Genomic DNA, 22,920 nt, shown 5'->3' with positions numbered 1-22,920 from the left:
GGCATGACACAAGACGACCTCATGTGAACCGCAAACAGCCTATTACGAACATTCAAGTTCCCTCGGTTTTCCCACATCCCTACCTTCGAGATAATGTATACGAGCATACAGGAGACTATATACTGGTATCTTTGCTGTACTGGCTAGGTTTTTTACAACCTGGCGCTTCCAGAGGTTTATTTGTCGTCCAAAAAATTCCACACAGCGAATTTCATAGTGAGGCAGCACACCTGAAGAGCAACAGGGAATGTGACCAATATGCCTAGCTTGCTACGGAGGATAGTCATCTTCGCAGCCGTCGATGGACTGATTCTTCAGTCTCCGGGGCATGGATCTCGGTACAATGGCAACGGTGATTATACGTCAATCCGCATTGATTACAAAACGAATCGCATCGCATCATTATCGGGCCCCGCATCAGACCTAAGTGTGAGGAAAGATTTCGCTAGCCTCGAGACTTACGGCCTTGTCGGTAAATACTGCATTCATAATATAACCATTGGGAAAAAGAGTTTTTCTGATGCGTTACCATAATCGCAGGCCTCCTATCCGTTGCGTCGTACTCGTTCCTCATTGCAATCACGCAGCGTCAGCAGGTTGCCCAGATCCAAGGGAAGCCAATATATAGCATCGCACACGTGGCAGTTATCCCTACTTCATCTCAGGAAGATGCCAGCCGTGCGATACTCCAGGCAAAGGAGAGCATCCTCCAGGGGGAAGAGAGTGATTACAATGACACAGCTTCGGAAGAAGCAGATGTATCCGAGGCAGAGACAGATGGGAGTGATGCAGAAGAAATCAGCACCGCCCCTGCTTCCCCCATTCGGGAGACACGCCACCCGAGGAACGACAGCATCAGTAGCAATATCACCGAAAATATGATAGGCAAGAAGGTTCGATTTGGGCGCTTCGCCGCAAACTGGTTGTCGCGGAAGGCTATGGGCTTACCAGGACTCGGCACTGCGGAGTTGAACACGCAGGAGGACACAGAGTCTGTGGGGATACCAATGGTAGAATTCAAGGAGAATGATCCTGTGGTAGCACGCTCGGCGTACGCTGCGAATACTGAGGAACCTATTGCATCTGCGAGTTATTCCTCATCGCCGAAAAACAGCGAACTACTGCCGCCTACGGAAACGAAACCAATAGAGTTGTTGCCGAAGTTGCTGCGGTATTCGAAGCTGATATTTTCCTCAAGCAACTTCTTTTTTTCGTATGATTATGATCTCACCAGGCCTATTAGTTCTCAGCCGTCGGCTGGAAGTGGGCACTTACCAATCCACAAGGTTGCAGATGAGTTGGTGCGTATGAAGTCCCATGTTTCGTATTTCTGAACTAAGCTGTGTGACTAGTACTTCTGGAACCAAAACCTCATGCTTCCATTCACTACAGCAGGCATGCATCCATTTGTCCTACCACTTGTACAGGGCTTTGTTGGTCAAAGCGAGTTTACCGTTGCTGCAAAGACCGACCCATCCTCAGAGGCAGAACCGTCTGAGGCACGCATTCTAGGTGAGAAGCAGGAAGTGGAAGAAGTCAAAATAGCCGCCGAAAAAAGAAATTATCTTCTTACCTTAATCTCACGACGATCTGTGAAGCGTCCAGGCCTACGGTATCTTCGTCGTGGAGTGGATGACGACGGGAATACCGCCAACACGGTAGAAACGGAGCAAATTCTCTCAGTACCGGATTGGGACCCTTCCCATAATGTTTACTCGTACCTTCAGCTACGGGGTTCCATTCCGCTATACTTCTCGCAGTCTCCATACTCCTTCAAACCGGTCCCTGTACTCCATCATTCGCCAGAAACAAATAAATTGGCGTTCGAACGGCACTTCCGTACTATAAGCCGACGTTACGGGAGGATACAAGCTGTTTCTCTGGTTGATAAGCGCGTCCCGGAACTGAAGCTTGGGGAGCAATACGAGAAGTATGCTCAGGGATTTAATCAGTCTGGCGGTATTGACGGCGTCCCACTTGGGTTTGAATGGTTCGATTTTCATAATGAATGCCGAGGGATGAAATTTGAGAATGTGAGCCGGCTCGTCGACAAACTTGCAGATACCTTGGAAGAATTCAAAAGCATTGTAGTGAACAATGGCACCATAATCCAAGATCAGACGGGAATTGTCCGTACCAACTGCATGGACTGCCTTGACCGCACAGGTGTCGCACAGTGCGCCTTCGGGCAATGGGCTCTGGAGCGCGCATTGAAACAGGAAGGTATCGATATTGACTTGGGAGGGGACTCCTCTACAAGGTGGTTTAACATATTGTGGGCAGACAATGGTGATGCCATTTCCAAGCAGTATTCCTCAACAGCAGCTTTGAAGGGCGACTATACAAGGACTAGGAAACGGGACTACCGTGGAGCTCTGAATGACTTTGGGTTGACGCTGTCTCGGTACTACAACAACATCGTCAATGACTATTTTTCGCAGGCCTGCGTCGACTATCTTTTGGGCAATGTCTCAACTCAGGTATTCCAGGAGTTTGCGACTGAGCTACAGACAGCAGATCCCGGCATCTCAGTTCAGAAGCTCAGACAAAATGCCATCGATACCAGCTGCCGCATTGTGATTAGCGACCAGTCTGAGGAGTTCTTAGGCGGCTGGACCATGTTAACGCCGCGGCAGCCAAACACACTTAGAACATTGCCATTCGAGGAGTCGGTTCTGCTCCTCACGGATGCCGCTGTCTACAGCTGCCGCTTTGACTGGAACACGGACAAGGTACTTTCATTTGAGCGGATTGATTTGCGCTCAATAACGCGGATCAACTATGGCACGTATATAACGTCTACCCTGACAGAGGCTCAATCAGATGAACAGCACAATGTTGGGTTAGTGATTGAGTTCCGCGAAGGCGACAACAACGCTCTCCGAGTCAACACTCGGTCTCTCCAGAGCGAAGTCGACCCGAAAGCACTCGACAATCAATGGGACATGTCCTCATGGTTCAGGGGCCCGCAACGGGTAAAACCACGCATCATGGCATTCAAAGCTCTTCCACAGTCGAATTCGGTGACACAGACACGGCGCCGGAAGAGCGCAACAGTGAGTGAAATTGACTGGGTGCAAACCATTTGTGAAGAGATCGAGCGGGCCATGAGAGCCGGCGAGCAGACGCCGGCAAATGAACCCCGGCCCTCTGTGATTGGACCGGCTGAGATCATATCGCTCGCTGAGGCCAAGAAGCGGACGGGGCTTTTGGAGCACTTGGTTCATGATATTAAAAAGATGGTGTGGGCTTAGGTATACTAAAGCTCACGTTATTTGTTAATATTGGAGAGGTAGTTGGGACGTGCGGAAATGAGCACTCGGGATACGAGTGGAGTGATCAATACCTTTGTAATATACGAAATTTCTCAGCGTAATGCCATCTATATCATTTTTGAATCGATATATGTCTACGCGGTTGCCAGTGTGGTTGGTAAGCTGGCGCAACTGTCGAGCGGGTTTGGCCCGTTTGTTACAGTATTGTCCACAATTCGAACACAATATCGAAGTATAGGAATCCAGCATAGGGACCATCGGAAAGAATGAAATCATAGAGAAGGCAGACGGAGATTCTCTTCCAATATTCTAAAATGCCAGAATGGTTGCTCTATCAGACTGACTGCCTTATTGTATTTCCCGTAATCGTGTGGTAATATTCTGACGCTGAACTTTCTTGCTTGTTGCAGCTGTGCACCGTGCACACGCCACTGATGAAGGGTTTCTTTCTTTATCTATGTATTTCTGTCTCTTAACAGTTATAATATTCCCGCGCCATTATCAAAGCGGTCACAGCAAGCAGTAGTCCTAGACGTTGGTTCTGGGGAAAGGCTTGGAGCAAAGTTCCCACAAGCACAGCGGGGTTCCTAGGCCTACACATTTGAATCCACCCACCACCACGCGCCTTCTCCCATCCTCAGAGTCTCCTCTCCCTCCCCCCTCTCTTCTCCTTATTTTCCATTTCTTTCCCCTACATTGGGATTCAATTGTTACCGGCTGATCTCGCCGCTTTTCTTATAATCTTATAACCATGCAGTGGCAGCCTGAGGAGGGCCCGCTGGGGCAGCTGGCATACTGCTTTAGGGATTCGTTGAATTCTCACAACAGCGCCGCTCAAAAACAGGCCGAACAGGTGCGTTGCGCATTTGTATTCCCTTCCCTATGATATACTCCCTCTGCATAACTTCCCCATGCGTCATTCATTATTTGCAGCCCCATTACATGCCCAGTTTCTCCTGTCTGCGACCGCAACGGACTCCTATTGCGCTTCGTCGGTCTGGAAATTTTTCTTGGAGAGAGAGAACTGACACGAGCGCATTTCCGACCATGACAGATGCTGGTACAAGCAACATCATCTCCAGACTATGTTAAATATATTACCTACCTCTTTTGCACCCCGCAGAAACCGTCCGTCTTGAATATGCAGCCGGCCGAATATGACATTGTCCGCGTTGCCGCTGCCATGAACCTCAAGATGAAAATCCACGTTGCATACAACACCATTCCCCAGGATTCTCTCGCATATATCCGGTCAGCCACCCTCATCGGGCTCCGCGATGACAACGGGCAAGTACGGAATTCCGCTGGTATCGTGATAACAGAGTTGATCGCAAAGGCGGGGCTATTGGCGTGGCCAGAGGTCCTCCACGAGTTGCTGACGCTTGTTGAGAACCCGGCCGGAGATGCCAGTACGACCACTCGGGAAGCTGCCATGTCGGCGTTGTTCAAGGTCTGCGAGGATAACCGCAAGATCCTCGAGCGGGAATACAGCGGGCAGTGCCCCTTGGACGTGATCATTCCGAAGCTGCTATCGTTCAGTTCTATCGACAGCTTCCGGATCCGAGAGTCGGCGTTGAAAGCTATTCTCATCTTCCTCCCGCACCGACCGAAGTCTTTGATTGCGCAGATGGATGTGTTCCTGTCGCAATTGTTCCAACTGTCCAACGACCCTTCTTTGGAGGTCCAGCGCACGGTGTGCCAGGCTTTTGCACAGCTCGTGGACTTTGCTCCTGAGAAACTTATTCCCCACATGGATGGGCTGGTCAACTACATCATTATGCAACAGCAGAGCCAGATCGACCCGGAACTGAACCTTGATGCGGCCGAGTTTTGGCTGGTTGCGGGTGAACAGGCTGCGTTACAACAACCCCTGGCGCCTCATATGCCCAAGATTGTTCCGGTGCTACTACAGAGTATGGTATATGACGAGGAGGAAGCTATTCGGCTTGCCGGGGAAGGCGAGGACGCTGACGTGGAAGATCGTGAGGAAGATCTGAAACCTCAGTTTGCTCGGTCGAAGGCCAGCCGTATGGATGTCTCCAAAGCCGGCGGACAGCAGAACGGGAATGCGTCGGCGCAGGCGCCGGAGGATGAGGACGATGATTTGAGCGAAGGCGAAATCGAGGACTCCGAGTTTGGAGACGATCCTGAGGATGAATGGACTTTACGCAAGTGCTCGGCCGCTGCACTGGATGTCTTCTCGAACGTCTACCACGAGCCTATTTTTGAAATCATCCTGCCTTACTTGAAGGAAACCCTGCGTCATGAACAGTGGGTGCAGCGAGAGGCCGCTGTTTTGACGCTCGGTGCGGTGGCCGACGGCTGTATGGATGCCGTTACTCCCCACCTTCCTGAACTTATTCCGTACCTCATTTCATTGTTGAACGACACGCAGCCCGTTGTGCGGCAAATCACTTGCTGGTGCCTCGGGCGTTATTCTGAATGGGCTTCGCACATCGCAGACCCTGCGGAGCGTGCTAGGTTTTTCGAACCCATGATGGAGGGCATTTTGCGTCGCATGCTAGACGGAAACAAGAAGGTCCAAGAGGCGGCCGCCTCAGCTTTTGCCAGTCTGGAAGAGAAGTCGGACGCCAACCTGATACCATACTGCGAGCCTATCTTGCGCCAGTTCGTGCTCTGCTTTGGGAAGTACAAGGACCGCAACATGTACATTCTCTATGACTGCGTGCAGACTCTCGCCGAGTGCGTTATGGGTGAGCTTGGCAAGCCTCATCTTGTGGAGATTTTAATGCCCGCTCTTATCGACCGCTACAACAAGGTGTCAGACCAGTCTCGGGAGCTCTTCCCTCTGCTGGAATGCTTGGGATATGTGGCAGCAGCATATGGAGATACATTTGCTCAATTTGCACCACCGCTCTTCCAGCGGTGTACGAAGATTATTTACGAGAACCTGCAGGAATATGTAGCCTCCGTGAACAACAACACCATTGACGAGCCTGACAAGGACTTTTTGGTAACCAGCTTGGACCTGCTGAGCGCGATCATTCAAGCAATTGACCCGAACAAGAGCGGTGAGTTGATCGTCAACTCACAGCCTCGATTTTTCGATCTTCTCTGCTTCTGCATGGAAGATCCAAACTACGAGGTGCGCCAATCGTCCTACGCCCTGCTTGGCGATTGTGCTATGTATATCTTCCCACAATTGGAACCGTTTATCAACAACATCATGCCAATTTTAATTAAGCAGCTGGATCTGGACATGATCCGCGACGACGACCGCCACACTGGCTTCAGCGTGTTAAACAACGCCTGCTGGTCTTGCGGTGAGATCGCCGTGAACGAGAAGGCCGCGCTCGCTCCATACGCAGAGAAGCTGTATCACGGCCTCTTAGCCATCATTAACAACGAGGAGATCATCGACTCGGTCAACGAGAATGCAGCCATGGCCCTAGGCCGGCTTGGCATTTGTTGCTCTGACCAGCTTGCACCTCGACTGGCTGAGTACGCTGGCACTTTCCTGAAGTCCATGAGCAGAATCGATTTTACGCGGGAAAAGGCCTCGGCGTTCCTCGGATTCAACCAAGTCGTGATGAAGAACCCAGCGGCCATGGAGTCTTCCCTTGTAGACTACTTCCAGGCGATTGCCGCCTTTCCCAGCAAGTCGCTCCACCAGGATGAATACCACGACATTCAAAGTTCATTTCAACAGGTAGCTCTGATTCAATCACATGTTTGTCTGATTTACTAACGGGGTGTGACAGGTTCTTCAAGGTTATAAAAATATGATACCCGATTTCGATTCGTTCATGTCCCAACTTCCCCCGCCTGTTGCGCAGAAGCTCCGTTCTGTATACCAGATTTAGATCTATTCCTGTCTCTCTCTGTGCTGCATTTCTCTCAAGATTGTCGGTTAAGGCGAAGGGCGTATAAAATATCATCTGTTTTATCTATTGCTTAGTTTCTTTTCTTTTTTGTCTTTTCTTTTCTTTTTTTTTTCTGTTTCCTCTTTCTTGCGATCCCGCGAGTATTTCCCATCTATTGATTAATGGCATTGCGGTCTGGTCTGGATTCAAGGAGGAGCGGTAGCAGCAGCAACAGGCAGCTGGACTGGAATCATCTATTATATGTAACTCATGCTGGAAAATTTACATATGATATATGGAAGAGGTGGAACTGGACTATAGGCCTTGGTTCTGGGCTTGGCCTGATACTCGCTAGGTTCAGGCTCGGAGTGAGAGACACGTAATAGCCAGCTTTATGATGATGATTTGTATATCTGGGTTGCGTTAGATAGACTAGGTAGCATACTAGGTAGATTTCTTTTTTACGGCAACTTGTCTTTTTTGATGCATGGATGGCATTGTTTTCTTCTCAAAATCCATTCTTCGAATCGAATGAATTGTTGTTGGTCCATGAGGTGTAGTACCTAGGTGATGAAGGTGTGGCAAGAACCCGTAAATGCAGCATCCTACTTCCCAGGGACTGCAGAGTATAATACAAAGACCATTCATCCATGATCCAAATCGTCCATACTGAAAATAGAGGAAAGCTGGCTAACGCCTCAATCTCCTTGCCGTCTCCGCCTCAGCCCTCTTAACCCACTCCTCCACACTTCCCTCCTCCTCCTTCACCTTAGTAACCCCCTTCAGCACCTCTCCAATAAACCCAACAAAATTACTCCTGCGCAAAGAATTCTCCCAAGCCCAACCAGCTCTCTTTCTCTCCTCCGTATTAAGTGCTTCCTGGTCCCCCATCTCCGCAGCCCGGATCCTCAAATCCTTCACAACAGCCATGAGGTTGAACCTCGTTTCCGTCTCAGGATACCGCGCGATTCGCTTCTGTAGAACCTCAATCACCTTCTCCGGAAAAATGCTCGCATCACACGGCCCATGGGATATCGGGCTCGCCTGCAATCCGTCCAATTCATACAGCGTCCCGTTCACAGGCGTATACGCAATAAAGTGGTACACGTCGCCTTCCTCGTCTTCGTCGCGCGGCCGCACCGTCTCATCGACGAAGGGGCTCGCGCGCGCAAACGCATTATGCGCGGTACGAATTGCTTCAGAGTTTGAAAGCGCCTCGCCGCGCAGGTCCGAGGGAAATCCCGTCGTGAAATCCTTGAAGGAGGAAAGCTCAGGGCCGAGGGTGATGGGGTCATTGTTGTTCTCTGGCGAAGGGGTGTCGTGGTTTAGCAGGACGGAGAGAATCGCTTGTGTGCCGCAGGCGTTTTGGATAGTTTGGTTAGCGAAGAAGAAGGAGGGTGGGAGCGTGGAAGGGTCGGTTGGGGTGCCGTCGGCGGATGAGGATGTGTTAATGTCGGGTGTTTGGCGGAGGTATTTGAAAAGAAAGATTACACCGTAAACTGTTCTGTTGCAGTGTGAAATTAGTCTTCTGGAGAGGAAGTAAGTGTAGGTTGAGTATGCACCCCAGTGAGCGTATGGTATCAGGATCAAGCGAGATCAGCTCCTCGAACTGCACGCCCTTGACGCCGAGGTTCTCGACTAGAGAGGTGAAGACACCCTGCGAAACGGAAGCACATCAGCCAGTCCATCCTCTTAACCGATTACACCAAGATCTGGGCGCACCTCATCAGACTCAATTGTGCTCCAGCCAGCAGTGTCCGCCATTTTCCTGGTTTGAAGTGCTGAGCTGTATAGCTTGGCTATCTAGACACATGCTCTGTAAACAAGTTTGCGGCGATGTGATGACATTGGGGCAAATGTTTGTTCTATTTGTCCTGTTTGCATTAATTTTCAAATCTAGCCAAAATAGGTTAGAGGATACTAACCCAGTCGCTTTCTATATCGGGCATGGCGGTAGATGCCGAATACGAGGGTCCCGGTGCGGTTAGACATCACGAAAGCTGGCAAATATCCACTATCACCCCCACCCGTCTAGATGGGCCTTTGGGAGGTTGGAGCAAGTAAGCTTGAGTTTGGGGACGGGCAATCTTCGGACTTTCCTCATGTAATGAGAAAAGCTCCCACTGATCTGTGATCACATGACGCAGCGATCTACATTATGGATTTGCCATGAGTGAGAAGCGAGATTTCCTTGTAAGTATCGTTTCGGGCCCTTCAATAATGAAGTCAGTTTGGTCGGTAGGCGAAAGCACGCCATGGAACTGCAGGAAGGGCGTGACGTTATACTTCGAGGCGTATCTCAATCCTCGGATGTTACTGGATTGGGAATCTATTTAGAAATGAGTACCACGAATTGCCCCAATTTGTGACAGAACTCTTTAGACAGGGTTATTGAGGCCAAAAGTCCACTGGAAGAAAACAATCACCTCCCGATGATCCCCGTGGCATGTTTACCATTACTCCAAAAGGTCATGGTAGATTTTTCCACCCATGGTCCTTCATTTCACTCTTACAGGCGGCTCCAGAAATGCGAAAAGGCAAATTCCAGAAGTAGAAAGTAGGCTGTCGATCGTCCTGAGGTCTCTATGTCTATTTATAACTTTTAGGTTCAACTACTTTTGCCGTCACCGCTCTTGTAGATTTGTATTCAAGCCAAACCCAGACTGTTTGAGCACAAATATAGTCATGTATTGTTAAATAGTTATTGGGAGTATCCAGACGTTTCATGTTCCCGCATTTTCCGCCCAAATGACGCCAGAATAATCAAAAAGTAATGGGTATATCGCACATGTCTTCTCCAGTATTTTCGAAGCGACCCGCTGTCTGGCCGATAGTCGTTCTGTCTTAGAGCAGACTATTTTCTGGAGATAGAGTTCGTCCCTGCTTCGGGGTATAGGAGATGAGATGAGAGTAAGAACATGCCACCTTGAGGAATCAATCCTGCCCTTTCTATCGCCGTAAGCCAATGCAAACCCAAGCTCAACCTGGATGCCTTTTGTGAAGTAGATGATGAGAAAGAAATAAAACAAAGAGAGAAGCTATGTGCATATGCCTCCCGGCCACATGGACTCTGGTGTGCCGTAGTCATGGACAACGGAGTGGGGGTCTTCGTAGAGCTCCAAAGGGCTCAGAGCAAGGCCCCCATCCACCCGAGCCCCGCAAACTATGTCTTCGAGATACGAGGGAGGATATGGCGGGGAGTGCTGTAGAGACCCCGGATGGCCGCAATCAGAGGGTTCTTCCCGCGTGTCCGAGAGAAGTTGGGCAGGGGGATAGAGGCTCGCTGAGCCTGGCGCCGTTGCATACGACGCGGAAACCTCATAGGGTGAGCTCGCAATCGTCACCGCCGGGGGAGACTGCAGTGGTGGGGTATATGCGGTATAAGAAGCCGAGACAGATGAAGGTGATGGAGACGCTGCTGGACGAAAGTCCTGCACCGTTTGGAAGGGACTCGGCGGCGGCGGCGAGTAGTACTCGACAGACGTTCGGGGGGACCATTGTAGACGGGCTCTGTATTTAGCGGCTAGATGTCGAGGGAGATCCATGATGGAAGTAGCCAGTTGTACGTCAGGGTTAAAGGGGGTGGTGGCATTCCTTGCGTAGATAGTGCGGTAGATTTCTTCGATGGGTCCTACGGACATCGGACCCAGATAGGCGCCTCCTAGGTCGGGTAAAAGACTATCCAGAGCTACTCCGACGCCAAAGAACTGCGCCAAAATAGCCAAGGCTCCGATATCACCATCTCCTCCACGAAGCATGGCTGGCGGGAGAAAGAATAGCCACTGCCGCAGAGGCTGCACGCGTTCGAAGGCTTGAGCGGGAGTCAAGGACAGGATATCACGCTGCAAATGTCGCACGAACTCGAGCAATTCCCCGAGTCGACGAAAGTGTTCGTGGTTGTGTGCGACTCGCTTTTGGATGGTCTGGAGGGTGATGATAGTGTGGTCGAGACTGGCCAGATCCTCTTCTTGGAAGCGGAGACCAGAAACGACCAAAGAGTTCGCGCTTGCTAAAAACCGTTGATTTTCCAGGAACATGGCAAGCTCGGACTCCTGCCTCCATAGCTGAGGCATCGAGTCCAATACAGAAGTCACACCCTGCTGCAAAGATACCCAGCTCGACCATTCGCTATCTTGCCATGACAGGAGGATCGATGCAGCGAGGATCCCATCACAGTTATCTTTGGAGAAAGTGCTGATCGCTTTCTGGAGGCCTTGAATGGAAATACCCCGATGGTGGAAGGCTAGCTGTTTGGTTTCCTGGTTGTGGGTGATCCAGGCAAGATGAGTCGCAGATAAGGTTAAAATGGAGCTCATTACAAAGTCGTTGGACATAGCAATAGACAGAAAGCTACACCGTCAGCAATGACCCCAGACTCGAATCCAGATCGGGTACTTACAGTGGCATCTTCTGGGCCCAGATAGTGCAGCTACTGAGCCCCCGCCGGTGGAGGTCGATCGAGAGCCCGATGATATGGTGGATCAGACGGAGGTCCGTCCGCGATAGCTTGCTCCAGCAATCGCGCGGAAAGTGCATCAGTTCAGGAAACGGAGGTAGCCCAGTTAGCTGCCAGTTCTTGATTTCCATCTCGATTTCCGTAGACATGAGAAGATCGGGCACTTTGCGGACTGAGGTCGACTCGTCATGTACAGTAGCAATGTCCATATAATCACAACGACAGTTATGCTTGGTGCAGTTACGGCTGTTCCTATTAGCCAGGGCTGCCCGACTTCGGACGTCAGGATGCATACCATTGAGGGAAGGTTTCATCGCAACGAATATGGCGCCGCTTGCAAGTCTTGCAGCCGAACCGGGACTTGGTGTGGCTCTTGCGGGGGGGACCACCGCCAGGACCAGCCATCTCGCAGGTATAGATAGAGTCAAGGAGTGAAGATGAAAGGAAGGGACAGGATAGAAATCAACTATCCACAGTACCACGATGGAGATAAAGATGGCGTGGTGATGAGTGGCGAAGTGGTTTAGGGCAGGTGGGCGAGAGCCGGTGAGGGGACAAGAGGATATTTATCAGAAACCCATCGACTGGGGAACCAGACGGGTGCTCAAGGAAGATTGAGATCCGTTCGAAATTGAAGAGTCCAAAAATAACCACGAGCCGCAGAGCCCAGGCAGGTTGGAGTGGGGAGGAGGAGGCCGACGAGGAGGAGGAGCCTGAGAGAAGCAAGATGAAGCAAGTGGTTGAGGCAAGCACGTGGGAATACGAGAAAACGGTAAGCCAGCAGTTTATTTTTATAGCGAGGATTTGCAGCAAATACGACAGGAAGTCAGGAACAGGAGAGAAGAGAAGCGGAGGGAGCTGGTGAATTATTATAGAAGAAGACGAAGGAGCAAAAGGTTATTCTTATTGGCCTCCGTCTAGGGGAGCTGGAGTGGAGGGGGGTAGAGATCAGAGAGGAATAAAATAATCGAAGAAAATCGAATGAGATTAATTTCAAGATGCTGGAAACAGAAAGGGAGAGAAAAAGCAAACTGAACTTGGGACTTGGGACTTTGGAAGAGCACTGGACACGCCACGGAACGCCAGTCAGAGACTCACTGCGTTCGACAGGAGTCCAAGGAGTCCGAGAAATGCGAGAGTTGCCTGATTGGGCTGCATCTTTTTACTTTCCTGTATTATTATTATCGTCGGGACATGACTGGCCCTCTAGGCATGGCTGCGAGGAGTGCAGAACGTGGGAAGAGCCTCTTGAACCCCAGAATCAGATCCAATCCCAAACCAGTACTCAAGAAAGTGTCGCGGCCTCCAATGGCACCGCCAACGGGGCTATGCAGGACGCACCCAATTTCCATCAGTCTCCATCTGTCACATAACGTTCCAAGCTATCGAGCCCCGTTCCCGACGCCCGTTCCCAAGCGAGTGGGACGTTCCTCCGACTGCCGTCAGGATTCAGCCCCAAGGCCCAATCTGAGTTTAACCCCTTTTAACGATGAGACGAGCATCAAAAGTAAGCGTCTATCAGTCGGGTCGGTGCAAGCGAGGTGTCAACCATCATGTCAACCGTCCAGTGTCAACTGTGTCCACAGCGCCAGCCGTGTCGACCGTGTCACAGTGCTCAGTGCCAGACTCTGGGTCGGTCTGCTGTCGATCCAGCAAGAATTTAGCAAGAGTTTAGCAAGAATCGGATGGGCTGACTACCTCTGGACGTGATCAATCAGACGGGATCTCTTCCTCTTTTTCCCGTCCAGGGTCTGAACCATCCAACTCCGCGGCCAGGGTCAACCACAGATCGGCCAAACTTTAGCCCTCGCCTACTCCACGCATGCGGAAATGGACCACCGACAGGAAAAGTGGCGATCAGTTAAGCAATAATCTTGGAGAAAAAAGGTCAAGAGCGCAGAGCGCCTCCATACCAAGTCCAACGGCGCGTTTCTGTCCTGTGGTTCACTGAATCTACTAAACGTGTCGGGCTGGCGGGCAGGCGGGCAAATGCGGGCAAGCCAGCAAGTCAGCCTTGAAGGACCCAAGGCACTCGTCAGGCTTCGCTGGGAATCACCCGCACGTCAAAAGGCAGTCATGGGCATCATGGCAGTCAAGAGGCAGTGAAGTGAGTTGGACTCTCGATCCTTCGATCCGATGCTGCCTTGTCATTGTTCTCTACTCCTAGTCTGGTCGGGAGTCCTTGGCTTGATTGAGACGTGACGCCCGTCAGCACGCTTGACGTCTAGTTTACCAGATTCGGGGGGGTCCCCTTAGTCTCATCGGCCAGAGCGAGCTAGACCCTGTCAATCGTCTCGTTGGCGATTCAGCTCAGGGCGGTCGGCGATAGTCCACGATCTTGCCTCTTTCAGTCAAGATGATCGCTTGTTGACGGCCCAAGGATTCCTGGCCAAATGGGTTCGTCTTGAAGAGGAAGCTTTGACATTTTGACTCTCAACCGTCTTGTTGCCCGAAAGCCGTTGACAGAATCTCGGCTCGTTCGCAATAATTAGGTCAGACGGACACTGGTACAGGTTCTAGGATTGCCTGCGAGGCAGGCGCAGTGCCCAGTCATCTGGAGGAGACCAGGAGAAAAATCCCGGTTGTAATTAGAGGGTCCTCGGAATAATGACTGTGGGAGCTAGGAAGCAGAGCATGACACTAAGGCGTTACCGTGGAGCACTTCATCGTCCTGTGGGCAGACAACCTTAAAAAGGCTAAACCGCACTAGGGTTGCCTTCCTGGGCTTGAAGATTATTTCCTTTCAAATCGGGCGCCAGAGCCAAGAAGGCTGCGATGCTGCTCAAAGTCATGAGTAAATGGCGCGTTTCTCTGCTGCACAATCCAGGCACCATTCTGCAAGACGTGTTGCGAGATCGCGCTCTCTAGAACCGCAAGTCCAACCTGGTCCAAAAACATGGTAGTTTAGAGGAGCTAGTTAGGACGGATTACGTGACCCAGGCCATAGTTGAGGTACGATATACTGAATTTGCATGCGCTGAGTCGTCTAGTGTTCCCAGAACTGGTTCAGGATCAACTGTTTTACCATTTTTTTCATGCTGCACCTGTGCAACTGAGATTGAGGGTGCTCTACATCAACCACGCAGGCTTGGCAAGCCTTCGCCTAATCGGTGTCGAGCACGTACCTAATAGAATCGGTGCTCTTGCTTGGCATGCCCTCGCCATAGTCCCGTCCTGGTTTAGCGAGCTCAGATGACCCTTGAGATTGGGTCGGTATAGTGCGCTAAGACGCTTAGTGATACTATTTTTTCCCTCGTCATGTGTAGCTTGGAACAATGCCAGGGGGGGTGGTGATTGGCATGGGGTGAGCCTTCAGCCAAGACAGCAGATGGTGGTAACGTGTCAATGGTCATTCACCCTCCGACCTTCTGCGGCTGAGACTATGAGCCCGATGAGGCGGGGCTTAAGGAACCCTACAGAGCGGTTGGTCCACTTGGGACTCGAATGCATGCAGCTTGGACGATTTTGCATGGGCCTGCACTCCGAGGTCACTTTTTGCGGCAGACAAACCAGTACTAGCAAGAAGAGCTGCAAGGTTTTACAGGGTTCAGCCGCAGCGAGATACGTAATGACGAGTGGTAGATGCGGTCTAAGCAGTCTATCGATTCTGAGACGATGATCCTCTGGTTTGCGACGACTGTCACTAACTGGCAAGATGAGACTGTGAAACATCATCAAACAGCAGAACTAGCCTGGTCCATGTCAGCTTCGCTAAATATGATCAGAACGGGAAGCTCAGGACAAGGCTGCTTGGCACACCTATGGACAGGTCGACTAGGGGGCCAAAAGAAAAAAAAAAAAAGAAAAAATAATAATAATTAAAAGGTCCAGTGGATCGGTGCAAGCTGCGTGCTCATTGCTCCGCTGGCTAAGATGAGCTAACGGAAACCATAGCTATGAAGAAAGCCATCGTAGGTTAAAAGGAATATAGTGGTGACTGCTGAGGGTGACAGGGCCGATCATGATCGGACTGGGCATTTGTCGATACTCGAAACTAGTAATTCACAGGTTCCACCTTCCCAATATTGAGGACGAACTGTTGAACAGGCATATCCGGAGCATGCGGCCGAAATCGATTATCCCAGAATCTCATTATCATAGACGATTCCTTTTGGATGCTCGGTTCGATTAGCAATGGGCTTATCGGCAAGGATAGGTAGCCACGGACTTGACTGTCTGACAAGGCTCAATGATCAGAATGTATCATTAAGGGTGAAGCCCATAATTAATTTCTGATTCGGCAAGAACGAGACAGCTGCATGCATGAGTCTTACAGCAGCGCTCCTGCCACGTTTTCCGGGGGTCAGACCTGCGAGAGATGAGATGATGTGGATGGACGCCAAGCAGAGATGCCTAGGGGATTGTGAGTGCGCTGTGACCGAGAGTCAAGGGAGCGGGAACAAAGAAACCATGTGACCCTGCCCGCACAGAATGGCCTCACTAAGTCGGTGGCAGACTGAGTGAGTCATTTCGGTCGCTATACAGCGGTCCTCTTCAGACCGATCAACGACCAGCGAAACGACTCGTGAGAAGAGACACTTGGGCCAAAAGGAGCGGTGCAGGATTTCTTCCGGTGCCCCGTCTTCCTGTTGATCTCAGAGTATCGATTGTCAATCCAGGTCCAGTCCAGTCTCATGTCCAGAGTAGCTCTGCGCTAGACCTGTTCGGGATACCGACGGTCTGAACCAATCAATGTCCACAAAGGAAACTTCGCATCTGATTGGCTCTGGCCACTCACCGCGCTGGGTAGCTTCTAGGCAGATCGCGGCCGCCTGGCCGACTTGAGGTTTGCAACAGCAAGGCTGCCATGCCCCTAGCAGACTGGCGTCAGGGAAATTAGTTTCATCTCGCGAGATGGCGCCTATTCTAGTTAGCCTGCTGTTAATCACCGCTTGTTAGAGACCATCAATCTGGACGGTTGCAACTTTATTTCGCTCGCTCCAGCCTCCACTGACCAGCCTCGATCACTCAAGCGGTTCCGCAAGATGGTCAACAGAGAATCAAGATACTGGCAGGGCACAGGCACGGGCACGGGCACGGATTCTGCCTCACCGATTGATAGGCGGCTTTTCTCGACGTTCAGCCACCTGCATAATCTCACCAGGAGACGTCCGAATGAGCAGCCGTTGACTGTTTTCGATACCACTTGCCTGTCACCACGCGGGTTTCGTCTGGGAATGTTCACTGCAGTCATCCATGATCTGTAAGGGACCAAACCCAGAGTACATTGTCACGGACTCACAGTCCGTACGGAGCACGGAGTATCTCCGTGCGCTCTTCTCCAACGCTTCTATTCTTGGGCCATTGGCCGTGGCCTCTACACCAGTTGTCCCGCCCAATGAAGGCCGCTGGGGGGTTCCCACCAACGCACATCATGGGCATTTCCCTGCCACTGCAGTTCGCCAGAGCTCCTCGATCCAATCCTGCAACCAGGATCGTGGATGGCCATGGTCCATGTCAGCACCCAAATCTAGTTCGTTTCTAAGAATACCGCGCTCGCCGGCTATGATTCGTCCTTTCGTGTCCCAGGAGGGGTCTGTCATAGAATAAAATTAAGATCACTCGAAGCAAGCTTGAGTGGGCCCATATCTTCCCGTCTGTCTGTGACTCAACTTCTGGGTTGGGTCCCATATTCGTCGGTGAGCCATCCTATACTCCGACTTACATCACAGACTCTACGGTCTCTCATAACCTCGTCAATCGTCATACTCACGCGTTGCTAGTCGCACAGCTTGAGTTCCTCCACCATACGCCGCCCCGCGAGATGGAGCGACAAGCTTAAATGGCCCCAACGACCTATCGCCATCTCGCCTCCATCCTCCGTTCTATTTTCGTCCTCAAAGTGTCGACCCTGAACTCAATCTACTCCGTAGGGTTCTCAGTAGCACTCCGCCTTACATAGTTCGATACAGCTACTGTGCAATCTACCTGCAACTTCTCCCCATTCTGATGGGCAAGCATTTACCATCCAATGCGTCTACAATCAACGACGGAATGTCGTCCGTACAAGCCGAGCCAAAAATAGAGCTGTCGGGGTTCTTCACCCTGTCAATCACTTGAATCAAGCTAGTAGTCCAACTCCAAACAACCGGCTCGAGCCCCCAAGAAGAAAAATGTCGGGGGCTGCAGTAGCTTCCTCGTTTTGAAAGTACCATATATGCCAAACCTGCAGGACCCCCTCTTCCCCGCCAATCTCAAAGTAGACTGATTCTGCGATAATCCCAGTCATTTTAGGTCTACCATACGATTGGGATACAGCACTTAGTTCATACTATTTACGCGTATAGTCAGGACAAAAGCTAGCTGGCTGCTGATCGATGTTAGGGACTAGTCTACCACTGTCAAACCGCGGTCCAGATTGTAGTTCCACCACTTCGGGCTAACCTGCATTTTTTGGCCTGCAGTATACGAGCTGGAGGTTCAGTATTCCACGCCCAAACATACTACTAAAAGTGGAACGTCGGGATAAATACAGTCCATGGGGCCGTCTACCGCGTCTTCCCTTAATATTATTGAACAAATCAATGCGCGCTGATATCAACAATCCAAATATAGAATGGGCGATCAACAACCGAGCTGAAGTTTGCGTCCCTCAACCAGTCTCAGAGAAGAAACAGCTTACAAGTGACACCTGCACTGGCTCATGGGCGGGTCGCGCGTTTGTTGCCGGATTGAAAGCCGTTAAACCAGTACCTAAAAGTAGACATGAAACGCAAGCGAATATGTGCTGCCAGTATCAGATTTAGCCATACCTCGTATCTCCTATCTCTTTTTGTAAATAACCCGCAATAGAAGTCCGTACCGGTGGAAGCAGGTAATGCGTTGTCACTCTTCTCACTCTGGGTAACGTCATGTCAATTCCTTGACTGTCAAATGGGAATTCGTTATACTACGCTGGGTGATGTACTGTTTCCCCCAACAGCGGTGTTATGGTATGTCTTCCACCAGAAAGTGGTGGACTATTCCGATTTGATGCTGACGATTTCTCACAAGCTCGTACATGGTATCATGGCTCATTAATCATGGCATTGTATGTCTGGTATCGCAACATAATAATAAGGGGGTCAAGAATGAACAAACGAGCATGCAAGGGGAGAAAAGGCAAGATGGGAAGAGGAGGAACATATGCCCTATTCTCCCTCTGACTGGATAAAAATTTATAACCATCAATGTACTTGCCGGTCAATCAGTTAGTACTCAAGTATCCTCCCGTCAACAACCTCAGCCAACGACTCTGGAAGCTGTTCCTTCTGCACAAATCCTAGAGCGACTAGATCCGCCCAGAAGAAGAAAGCTCGGTCCTGCGCGTACGCGAGATAATCAAACTCATCTGACTCGTCGACATCGCTGTCTACTGGCGGCGTAGGAGTCGAGCTTCCGTCGTCTTCCATTCCGGGGACCTTGGCCTGAACGATACCCCAAGCCACCCACTGCGCTGAGTTGAGAACGCGCCAAAGTCGTGTTTGGCGGATGAGGAACTGGGTCTCCGCTTCTAGAGTGTCCTGTGCACTGCGCTCGATGTTATCTGGCGGCCGCTGGGGTGCAAGGTCGGGGCTGGTTGCGTTGAGGTCCAGCGGTGTCATTGTGGGCGTGCTTGCGGAAAGGGGGCGCATTATGGGTGTTATCGAAGGGGAGACGCGGCTGCCTAGCCCTGGCCTGTGTGTCAGGTATGCGGTGACGAATTGGTGCTGTTGCTCTGGTGTCGGGTACAGCTGGTTATTGCATGCCCACGGCTTCTCGGCATCGTGGTAGTTGTAGCACCACTCAGTCTATGGAAAGAGTTAGTGAGATCGAATTTTGATCATGTTGCTTTGACTCACAAAATGGTTGGCGAACTCTAAACCGGGAGTATTCGCTGAGGCATACTCAAAGTCGATGACGACCAATTGTTTATGCTCGTTCTGCGGGAGGAGAAGGGGAGACTGCTGGCTAGGCTCCATACGCAGCAAGTTGCCATACTGTGTCTACAAGAAGTTCGTTAGCAACGATGGTAAGCTACGACCCGTTTCAGAACCTACGTCGTTATGGCCAAACACAAGCTGTCGTTTGATCTCATGTACGCCACCACTGTCCACAATAAGCCATTTACGGTAGTCCTCCACGGCCTTGCGGAATTTGGGCCAAGGTACACCGCAGACATATCCACGTCTACGCCAGGGCTCGGACGCAGCTTTGCCTTCGTTCAGCGGCGATTTGATTTCCGCATCCACCCAGCTAATCACCTGCTCGCACCGATCAACCCACTTGTCCCAGTTGTGAAACACCATTGGGCCATTCTCTCTCTCTTCATCCAGCAGGTCAATACCGTCGTGCAACTCGCGCATGCGTTTGGCGATCTGCTTCATCGTCGACGGGTCCCGGAGCTCCTTCGGCGTTAGGGGCCGCGCTTCAAAGTACTCCTCAAACCGGCCATTGTTGAACGTTCCTAGCACCTTGGGCCCAATGTTCTTCCGTCCCAGGCGTCGAAGAATCTGTAGCTCCTTCTCTCGATCAATAAGATGGTCCACTTGTGGGCCATAGATACGTAACAAAAGTTTCCTGCAAGCACATTAGGGAGAATATTAAGACTGGGTCATTAGTCACTTACGGAGGAGGTCTCCTAGGTACCAGCGTATAAGATCCATCTTCGGCTTTGGGGGGCGGAATGTTCTGGGGAGGGGTGATTTTGTAAACAGCGTTTGTTAATGCACCGCTGAGCCTAACCACGTCAATTTCACTTGCCAGCTCCATTGGGATCTTTCGCCAACCCTTCAACTGCAGCGTATGGGTCAAGCGGAGAAGTTCGCTCTTGAAGACAACCCAGGCTTCTCGGTCTTTAGCTCGCGTAATGCTAGCAGCATCGCCGTCTTCACTTTCTACACCACCACCAGTATAAGATAACGTCCTCGAGTTGTCCAGAACTGCGTCCACGGCAGGAGTGATCGGGTCGAGTTCATAATCCGACTCGGAAACAGAGCCTCTCCGTAAGCCTTTAATCGGATGACGCCGGCGCGTGGATCGACGTGAGGAACAAGTAGACATAGTTCGGGAATCATATCTAGAAGCGTATTGCAGCAGAATCTTTTCCAGGGCGTCGAGTGCGAGGGTAGTGTCAGAGCCCTGCGACACAGTCCTCGTCAACTGGGCGCCATCACCATGTGCATCACCCTCGCCGTCAAAGCCATTACCGGAGCCGTTTGTCGATCCGTTGGACTTATTCGAATGCTTGCGTTTGGACTTTTCGCGCGAGAGCCATTCGTACACCTGACTGAAGAGGTTATGGCGCGATTCCTCCTCACTCTGCTTGAGCCAGCGGTCAATGTCTTCTTTCGTTACCGATTCGTTCGCATTGGGTACTTGGTGGTTCAAAGCGCCTGCGGAAGTCGGATAGTGAAAACTCTGGCGTACGGTGACCTTACTAACAGACACGCGACGCTGTCTGGTGGTATTTGCTTCGGAAGTCGCTGCAGAGTCCTGACTGGGGTTCTGGGCGGAGGGCAGCCTAGTCTCGACACCTAGATAGTGGCCTTTTGCAGACTTGTCAGAATCCATGAATGCTCTTGATATGGGCCATTGAACACCCAGAGATAAAGTGATGCCAGAAAGATGCGTAGGGAAATTTTTGTGTCAAGTGGGTGATGAGATCATAAGACTACCAGCGCAGGACCCGCGGAGGTTACTAGATACGACTACTATTGGCCGGCAGAGCCAAGAACAAAAAAAAAAAAAAGAGCCAGGCACGATGGCAAACAAAGGAATCAGGACACCTACCTTGAAGCTCATGCTCAGTGAATGAAGGCATCTCCAAGCACTTCGGAACCAAGGATAAGATTAGTCCAGTCCAGAGTAGCTCGTCCGGGGGTGGAAGTCGATCACGTTTCACTTGTCGCAGAGGCTTATCAGCGCCGGTTCGAACATCTAACAGCCTTTGTTCGCTCAGCAGTCTTTCAGAGCGACAGTGATGCACGAGGAGGAGGACAGCGTATATTAACAGCTGAGAAGAGAAAAGAAGAGAGAAGAAGCGCTGAGGACGAGGGGTACCGGGTGGGGGCACGATAGCGGGCCCAAAGAAATGATGTGGGATTTAGAAAGCAGCGGTCGGCTTGTGGAGCACAAAGAACCAGATTCGACAGGGACGGTTCCAGCGATGAAAGATCGAAAGGAGGAAGGTAGGTATACTCTGTACATATATCAAATGGCCCAGATGACGAATGTGCTGGTTGTTGCGTAGGGGCGTCAAGTCGCGTAGGGAGATCACAAGACCAGAAGGCGAAAGTACTTAAAATCACCTTATAATCAGGCTTATCAGCGGACTTGTTTAGGTTCCCAAGTTGAAAACTTCAAGTTGATCATACTCCAACAATTGCACCTTATAGAGTTATAGAGAAGTGACCAACTGAGTTTCTAGGTCGACGCATGATTTGCATGCGAATGTAATAAGCAGCGTCATCTCGCATTCTGTGGCGTGATCATGTTGCTGCTCCTGGCGCATGGGGAAAAGGAGAGCATGAGCCGCAACGATCCATGGAGTTTATCGGGTTCAGATACATCGGATCCGCGCAGCTGCTCACGCGACACCTTCTAGGCATCTCGACCGCAACCTGGGACTGGAATGCTATGATAGGCTCGCTGCCTTATCATGGTGTTGGGTCTCTGGAGACCAGTCGCAGATACCTACGGAGTAGACCGTCAAGACCACTGCAGGGATCAGATTCTGTACGATCGCGATCCACGATGTTGCATAGGGCGATCATCAGATCAGTGCATTAGATGGAGCTATCTTGAAGCTTAGAATGACGTCTCTGAAGAGTTTGTTGGGGTTACTGCGGCCAGCCACACAAGATTGTCCTCCACCCGTCTCCCCGCACTGCTATTGCCGTCGGACTTCAGCGTTCGGGCAAGAAGTACTGAATAGAGGCGGCTAAACGATAGGCAAACCATGCTCATGGTTTAAGTCGGGATAGCAAGCGAAGCAAGCGAAGTTGATGACGATACACCGACAACTGAACTAATTAACTCAGAACAATTGTAACCGGACGAGCCACAGATGAAGGCGAAGGAGCTGGAGGTTGACCGGAGTTCGGAGACGATGGGCACGAGGAAAAGAGGAGTTGATGGCGTGATCTTGGCCTAAGGCAGAGATTCTTGGTGAAGCAACCATGTAGTTCTACGCATTGGAGCCCGGCAGGACCAGGTTGCTGCTAGCTGTTCAGTCCGAACTTGTCGGCTTATATCATCGTTATTCATGGAATATTTGATCTCAATACAAAAGTATGGATCGCATTCTAAAAATCCAAAGGAATCCCTTCCCATACCACCGTTGCTTGAAACACCCTGTACTCCCAACACCAGTAAGAATACAAGAATTTAATGATACGTAAAGAAC

The 22,920-nt window shown here is 50.9% G+C and overlaps 5 protein-coding genes across 5 annotated transcripts, besides 1 other annotated feature; 2 read left to right on the top strand and 3 right to left on the bottom strand.

Annotated features, from left to right (window-relative positions):
- Window positions 1-22,920: part of a sequence feature (contig 1.14 1606..364334(-1)) that runs on past both edges of the window.
- On the top strand, window positions 112-3,254 carry ANIA_00925 (SacI domain protein; the record flags this gene model as incomplete). The annotated part of the gene is made up of 3 exons (XM_653437.2): window positions 112-472; window positions 541-1,301; window positions 1,353-3,254. Exons 1-3 carry the CDS (start codon window positions 259-261, stop codon window positions 3,252-3,254), a joined length of 2,877 nt encoding a protein of 958 aa, XP_658529.1. The 5' UTR covers window positions 112-258.
- ANIA_00926 (karyopherin-beta family protein kapC) lies at window positions 3,940-7,120 on the top strand. The gene is made up of 3 exons (XM_050613277.1): window positions 3,940-4,128; window positions 4,330-6,945; window positions 6,998-7,120. The coding sequence occupies exons 1-3, from the start codon at window positions 4,027-4,029 to the stop codon at window positions 7,097-7,099; spliced, it is 2,820 nt and encodes a 939-aa protein (XP_050469105.1). The 5' UTR covers window positions 3,940-4,026; the 3' UTR covers window positions 7,100-7,120.
- ANIA_00927 (putative 26S proteasome-associated ubiquitin C-terminal hydrolase) lies at window positions 7,790-9,048 on the bottom strand (the record flags this gene model as incomplete). The annotated part of the gene is made up of 4 exons (XM_653439.1): window positions 7,790-8,603; window positions 8,662-8,756; window positions 8,822-8,902; window positions 9,025-9,048. The coding sequence occupies 4 exons, from the start codon at window positions 9,046-9,048 to the stop codon at window positions 7,790-7,792; spliced, it is 1,014 nt and encodes a 337-aa protein (XP_658531.1).
- ANIA_00928 (putative C6 transcription factor RosA-like) lies at window positions 10,138-11,960 on the bottom strand (the record flags this gene model as incomplete). Its single annotated transcript, XM_653440.1, has 3 exons — window positions 10,138-11,449; window positions 11,499-11,801; window positions 11,851-11,960. The coding sequence occupies 3 exons, from the start codon at window positions 11,958-11,960 to the stop codon at window positions 10,138-10,140; spliced, it is 1,725 nt and encodes a 574-aa protein (XP_658532.1).
- ANIA_00929 (putative choline kinase) lies at window positions 18,746-21,671 on the bottom strand (the record flags this gene model as incomplete). The annotated part of the gene is made up of 5 exons (XM_653441.2): window positions 21,306-21,671; window positions 20,143-21,061; window positions 19,574-20,093; window positions 19,376-19,519; window positions 18,746-19,324 (listed from the first exon to the last, which is right to left on the bottom strand). The coding sequence occupies exons 1-5, from the start codon at window positions 21,334-21,336 to the stop codon at window positions 18,746-18,748; spliced, it is 2,193 nt and encodes a 730-aa protein (XP_658533.2). The 5' UTR covers window positions 21,337-21,671.

Source organism: Aspergillus nidulans, chromosome VIII (assembly GCF_000011425.1).
Source record: "Aspergillus nidulans FGSC A4 chromosome VIII".
In the NCBI taxonomy this organism is placed as follows: domain Eukaryota; kingdom Fungi; phylum Ascomycota; class Eurotiomycetes; order Eurotiales; family Aspergillaceae; genus Aspergillus; species Aspergillus nidulans.
The sequence above is the reverse complement of the archived record's forward strand: the minus strand, read 5'-3'. Positions and strand labels throughout refer to the sequence as shown.